The 7,641-nt window shown below is 30.4% G+C and overlaps 1 protein-coding gene across 3 annotated transcripts in view; it reads right to left on the reverse strand.

Annotated features, from left to right (window-relative positions):
* LOC106460819 (hexokinase-2-like) overlaps positions 1-7,641 on the reverse strand; it is a 51,938-nt gene that overhangs the window by 21,710 nt on the left and 22,587 nt on the right. For all 3 annotated transcript variants that reach the window (XM_013920561.2, XM_013920564.2, XM_013920563.2), the window contains one exon: positions 1,065-1,144. In XM_013920561.2, the coding sequence (XP_013776015.1) occupies positions 1,065-1,144 (80 nt within the window). The remainder of the gene's footprint in view (positions 1-1,064; positions 1,145-7,641) is intronic.

The raw sequence follows: 7,641 nt of genomic DNA on the forward strand, positions 1-7,641 counted from the left end.
GGCTATCTGCCACCATCCCTAATTTTAAACTACTGACCAGGGGAAAACCTATCAAGGCTATCTGCCACCATCCCTAATTTTAAACTACTGACCAGGGGTAAAACCCCATCAAGGCTATCTGCCACCATCCCTAATTTTAAACTACTGACCAGAAGGTTAGGCAGTAAGTCAGCACCACCCTACTAACCATTCTTATTGTATGACTGCCATTCCTATAATGTAACCACAGCTTAAAGTGTAGGGAATATCTTGTGGTATCACACATATTTGAGCCTGGTTTTCCATTTATTAAATACAGAGCTGTGCCACCGGGCAAAATTGCACCCATGTTTTATATATATATATATAATAAGTTCTCATAAATGTAGTATCGTGAAAATATTAAATGGAGTGCAGGAGAATCAATCACATACATTCCTATATTTACTAAACTACATTAAAAATTACATTGTTTACCTCATGCTGTACTACAAGGTTTTAATCTTTTTTCCTTATTAATTTACAAATTGCTAACTTGAGTTTTTTACTGTTCACTACCAGTGTGGTCCACATATTGCAAATATTCAGTAATTTGTTTTTGTTTTGCCTGTTACAACATACAAAATAAAAATTAAGCAAAAAAAGGTGTAATTATTAATTTTCTATGTAAGGTACATAATAGTATCAATTGCAACATTGGTGGTGTTTTTTTTTACATTTTTCACATGTGTGACTAGTATGTTATTAGGGACTTTCTAACCAACAAAGTTATACACCCACAAGCAATTTTGTGCAAAATAGTTTAGAAGTGTTTAAACGTTGATGGGGTCCATTCATATCACACTAGTAACTTTAGGGTTAAATGTTGTAAAACATTAGCTTTTACCGTCTAATATTACTTATTTTCATAAACAACTCTTTTAAAACTGTTGTTACTGATTTTTCCTAGCTGGTCTACATTGTCTCATAACATTTTTATTATGTTACTTTTGTGAGTACCATACCATAAGTTGTATATCATATCAATCATCAGTGCAACTAGACATTTCTTAGATGCATTTACGCCCAAACATGTTAAAACATACCTCATCAATCCCAGGATGTTCACCGTCCCACTTCTTAATTCTTTCCACTTTTTCCAGATAACAAGCATTACAACCCGTTCCTATGTGTAATGGTTCAGATACTTAACATTTGGGCAGTTTGTTACTATCAACCTTTTACACATAAAACAAAAACTCATTTTCATTTAAATTTCACTCTTACAGAGAAGTCCATTTCAAATTAACACAAGTAAACAGATGTAAGTGATCAACTACTGATATATAATAATATAAATCATATTTTAACCAAAATCAAGTGTGTAAAAATTTCTGACTATGTCCTAACTCAGGCTTTTGTAGTGGAATACTTTGAAACATCATGCTTTCTTTCTCCATCAGCTTAGAAATATAAACTGTTAAATTTGCTGAAGATTTCACAAGTTTTTAGATATACACTTTCTGTCTTTCACATATATGAAATCCACCATGTGTAGTACTGACTTTATAATGTGCTATGTACACACGGTCAAGGCATTTCTCACAGATGACTTTGGCATAGATTTAATTTTGAATCTTGTATCTACTTCCTCTCATAACACTGCCATGTTTAAGTTTAGAATTTCCTAAGGGCTAACCTTCTTGCTATGGATAGATTAAAGTGCATTTCACGACCTTTTACAGAGCTACATCCAAAATTTAATTAAGCTACTTTATTATCAATGTATACAAATAATTTGGCATGGAAATGTAGTCATATAATTTTTTATTTCTTAATTTTAGAAGGAGATATTAAATATATCCTCAATCTCCCCTTTTATGAGAATTGTAACATATATTCTCTAGGTCTTATCCATTCTCTAATTTATTTACCATACCATTCTGATGTATAGAGTTTGATGGAAATTACTCATTATAGTACAGATATTACTGAGGCAAAGTCTAATTTATATAGTCTTCAATCTTCTTTGTTTACAGTGACATAAACTAGAAAGTCAGACCCACCTGCCATGCTCACCAGTCACACCCTCTTTTCCACAAATTGCTGATAATTCTCTCCAACATTTACTATTATACCATTTATAACTAACAGAAACAGAAAGGTTGAATGTGTTGAATGATGTATAATGCTACATTAATAATTCTAATTACAGTATTTTAGCCAATTCATCTTCAGTTTCAATGTTTCTCTCACTGTGTTCAGATCAACTAGCCAAGGGAATTATTCTAAGCCCCTCTTGTCTTCGTCAAAAAGCTAGTGAAATCATAATAGTTATAGGACATTGTTTGCTTTATGCATGTTATTATTCTGTGTTCTTAAGTGCATTGTTGAAATAAATAACATGATTTAAAATACTAGTACTGCCATTACAAAAAGTAGGCTTAAGTTTCATTGGTAACTGACTACAAAAAAACAAGACATTAAATGTCAGTACTATATTTCTTGTTTTTTGTGTATAATTTTTATCTGTAGTTATAAAAGTTATCAAAATGTGAAAATTAGAAACTTATTAGGTTAGATAAGTTAATGAAAAATAATAATAAAACAATCACTTATAATGCAAATGTTTTAGAAAATCATTTTGTCAACATGCATTTTTTTTTTTTAATGAGTTATGACATCAAAGATGTGTGCCATAAACATGATGAATGACTGACCATATAGGGTTAACAAGAATTAACAGAAGGATTAAAACAGTGTTCAATGTTTTCTTTTATTAAACTCATTATTGAAGATATAATTGACTTATTATTCTAAAGCATTTATTAAGACATGAAGAAATAACCTTATATGAAATAAGGAGTAAGGGATGTGGTAACAGCAGTCTCTGTGTATCTTCCAGTGAGATGATTTAATAAGAACAATCTCTAGAAATTATTTAAGTCTTTAGGTGATGCTGCACTGATATCCTAAATCAAGAAAGGTGACAGAATGTTTATGAAATGCAAGACATACAGATAGAAGTGAAGAAATGCAGGCATTGAATTCCCTAGGATAAGACCAATAGTAATGGAATTTGACACTATGAGGAAAAAAAAAAAGAAAGTTCTTACAACAGATGTTTGCTAAAATGTGTACCGAGCAGAAGGATCAAGTGTCCAACAAAACTATCACATCAGTGGTGGCAATGAACCCAATCTGAGGTCATATTGTGGTCTATAACCCAATTGGATGAATACAGTTTGATATTATACTTAAGTATGTGGTAATATTCTTATCTGAGAGCCTTTTAACCTAATGTAAGGACTCTCTCAGCAGCTCTTTGCTCTCTCTGGTTTATTATGAAGCTTTCTCCCTGATCTGCAGCTAGCAAGTTTTGGGGCAGCTCTCCCAACCATCTTGAGCCAGTAGCCAAATGACCAGAGTTACCACATATATAAACTTCCACTATACAACCTCTATGTATATTTACTTTGACATCTCACTTTTTCTAGCAAAGTATAAGTAACCAAGACTAGAGAATGGAAAGATTTGATTACAATAATTTATTTTTTAATAGCTTTCTGACTTAATTTGCATCATTAGCAGAAAAATATTTGAAGGGTAATCATTTGCACTTATGCAATTGAATAACAACAATATATGTGTTTTTTGTACTTATGTAATTTAATAACAAAGGAATATTTGTTGTTTTATTCACCAAACTAAAAATTATTTCTTTATTCTTTATGTAAACATCTTTGAGTTGGTGATTTGCAAGTCTAACCCACAACTGCATAAATATCTCGGTAACAGATAAATTTAATTGTAGTTAATGAAAGTCGAACCTACGACTAACCACATCTGTTACAATAATAATACAAATTCTACACAAGGTATGCTTGCGAGTAGCTCATGCTTTACATCATTAAATATGGTAACTTGAGCTATGTGTTCGCCAAGTTATTTACAATTTACATGAAGGAATTATTAGTTAGACACAGTTCAAAGACCAATTAAACAATAAAATTAAGTAGAAACAGATGTAGACTGTTATGAGCTTTAAGCTATTTAGGATAAACAATTGCAGTTTTTTGTTACAACCATATATTATTTTATAAAGAAAAAAAGTAATTTAGATTTATTTTGTATTTTCTTATGGTGGTTACAATGTCAGTCAAATTGACCGAGTCCATACATAGTTAGTTTAACTGAAAAAAAAAGTTTGATATTTATATAAATTGAAAATTTTTAGATAAATAAAAGTATTTTTAATCTTAATATAAATATCACTTTTCACTCAGACTAGTCAATATTCTGATTCCATATAGACACAAACAAATCTTTAGCAAAATATATAATTAAAAAAAAAAATTTCAATTTTTTTTGTGTACAAAAGACAAGTAATGTTTAATAAAAGATTGCCAAATTTCCTGAAGATACATGTACTACATTGAAAGTTATAGTATAGATATTCTCATGGTTACTTGGTGGTTACAAGGTCAGTGTAATCCACATATTCATACAGAAAGAGTTAAACAGTCCCTACCATCATTTGGGATAATCAATGATGTAATTAGTGCCTGTACTCTGAGAATGATAACATAACTGGTTTTTTGTACATATGATACTATACTTTCTCAGTTTAGAACAGATAATTTTCAAAATAACATTAAGGATTCCCAAATTTCTTTATGTTTCCTGGAAGTGCTGTCCAATGTTTAACGTACTACGCAGTATTTTGACTTGTTTTATGCTACATAAAGATTGATTTTACTTCAACATTATATCCAGTCTCTTTCCTTCAACTCAGTCATATCAAATTTTCAGCTTCCAAAATGCACATTCTGGCCATTCCTCCTGTTATTTGAAGTTACTACACAAAAATAAGGTTCTAGGTACAATTTACATGTTTCGATCTACAGCATAGTACAACTGTAAATGTTGGCAGAAATCAAATGAACTAAAACTGGTTACTAAGTAGCATTTAGAGTATACTTGTAGAAACCCACTAACAAAATCAAATCTTAATGCTAATTAAGAAAATGGCAAAAAAAGACTGCCTTGTTCAACTAAACATTAAGTAGTGCTTAATTATAAGGCACATAACTTTAGGAAATAGGAGAAGGTGACTGCAAAACTCTTACGATTCACTTTGTTAATTTTACTATAGCTGTGGCAATTTATGATAAAATGTTTAAGGTTTTTCAGTTTTGCTGTTAAAGCTTGTACATTCACAACACAAAATGTTTTTTTACTATGCTGCTATTTCTTCACCTTCAGATACACACATCTAAAAGTATAAAAAGTATGAACATGACCATCACACATAGCACTAGTGACATTTCTAACTAAAAATGTCTCTACATGTACTTGCAATTGAGCAACAAGTTCTAATTTCAGATTGGATTCCATGACAACAATCTGATCCGTATGAAGAAAGTGAAAATAATCCATACTGTACAAATGCTTAAGATGGCATAAGCAAAGCAACTCACAAGTTAATTGAAGTTGCAAAACCAGCTTATTTCATATTTATGAATTTAGAAACATTTCAATGATCCTGAACCAAATCACTAAACCCTTTTCCTTACCTTGACAGTTAATGAACTTGTCTCCAAAATACAGATTTTTTTAGAAATATTAGTATATATTATTCATCTGTTTTAAACGCTCTTTAAGATTTTGCAAAAAAATTAACATTAACTTAAATACTGCAAATATATGACACTAATGAAACACAAACCTAAACTTTGCCTCATGTCCCATTTCCTTAACGAAGAACTTTAAAATCAGTCTCATTTCCTATCTCCCTAAGAAGAAACTTCAAAATAATTATTTCATTTCCTACCTCCCTAAGAAAGAACTTCAAAATCACATACTTTCTTTAATACAATTCACATATTAATGTATATAAATAATGTTTTTTCTAAAGTACAATAAGTTTTTAGATAAACTTATATGGCCACCTGGTAGACACAAGTCAAATTAAAATTACAAAAAATTAAATCTAACCATATAATTATAGTTCATATGTAAAGTTCAGTTTAAAATTAGAGCTGACAAAATGTTGGTATTGACATTTAACCCTTTCTGGACAGGAGGGGTATCACAGACATCCCCATTTTTTTCTTCTCTTATTGGATATACTTAACCAAAATGCATGAAACTTAGTACAAACTTTAACTAAGAGTTTTGGCTTTAAAAAAGCAATATTATCTGGTTTAATATTTCTATTATTATTTAGGTTATGAAATTTCCAAAAGGTTTTGAAAATTTTTTTTTAAATATTTCCTTTTATCTTAGAACTTCAATTTTTTCTTATTGTTTGTTGAATAGAAATTTCCATTTTATATATCTAGTTAGTTTCAAGTTTATTGATGTTCATTAACATATTTCTTTCAATATACTTTATTTTGCTGATTGTAATAATCATTTCTGTCTATAAATCATAAAAAAAAATTTTGAAATGGTATCACCATTATCTTTCTCGGGTAACAATATTTTTAGTCAAGATCAATTTATGTACAAGAAGTAGTTTACATTTAATAAATAATATTGTGCATGGTTTGAATATGATAAACATGGCCATTTTATCTAATAAATAAAAATACGAGTCCTCACAATACTTTACTATCACCTACAGTTATCACTAAACCTAATGTCTTGTCATTAAATAAAATTAATATAATTTTCCAAACACACATTTTAAAATGAAAACATTTTTGGAAATGAAAAGAATGTCTAAAGAAAGCATAAGACAACCCAGATCCAAGGTTTGTTTCTAAATTTTCTAAACTTGCTAGCCTACAGTTAGACCATAACATTGGTGATGTATGATACTCATGTAATATGTGTCTGAATTATTTTTAGTAGCTACTCTGTATAATTGACACTACTGAAAACTAAATAAGTAGTAGTAGTTTTTGTTTGCCGAACCTGATTTTTTTTTTTTTTTAAACATAGAGTACTGTGCCAAAGTGTTAGGACAAAGTCAAAAATTAGATTTCAGGCTACTTTCAAAGAACAATGGAAGGTAAATCACAGGTGATACATCAGAATGTTATTAATCTTCATATTTAGTACAATAGAAACTCAGTGGAAGTGCTCGAGTTCAGCAAACAGTTAATAGTTTGTGTGTCCCCTTTTTGTTTTAATAACTGCAGACAATATTTCAGGCATTGTTGCAACATATTTAATCAAAGTGTTCTTTAGGATTTTACAATAAATGTCTTTAATACACTCCCATAAAGTTTCTTTGGATGTAACTTTTGATTTGTCAAATTTTTGTTCTATCAAATCCAATATCTGCTCAATTGGGTTGAGGTCGGAGCTCTGTGGGGGCCATTGCATCATTTGAATGACTCCAACAGCTTTTTTCTTAGCTAAGTAATTTTGGCATAGGTTGAATGAGTGTTTGGTGATCATTATCTCCTTGGTAGCAGAATTGTTTACCAATAATATGCAAACCACTGAGTATATCAAGATGGATCAGTATCTCATAGTACTTGCACTGGTCCATTATTACATATATTTTGCAAATATCTCCTATCACCTCAGCAAAAAAAACATCCCCAAACCATCACACTGCCTCCCCCATGCTTCATGGTAGGTGCTATGCATTGAGGTAAGTATCTTTCACCTTTCTTCCTCCAGTACAACCTATGCTTTGAACCAACTATTTCAAACTTGGACTCATCC

This window comes from Limulus polyphemus, unplaced genomic scaffold (assembly GCF_000517525.1).
Source record: "Limulus polyphemus unplaced genomic scaffold, Limulus_polyphemus-2.1.2 Scaffold842, whole genome shotgun sequence".
NCBI classification, from domain to species: Eukaryota; Metazoa; Arthropoda; class Merostomata; order Xiphosura; family Limulidae; genus Limulus; species Limulus polyphemus.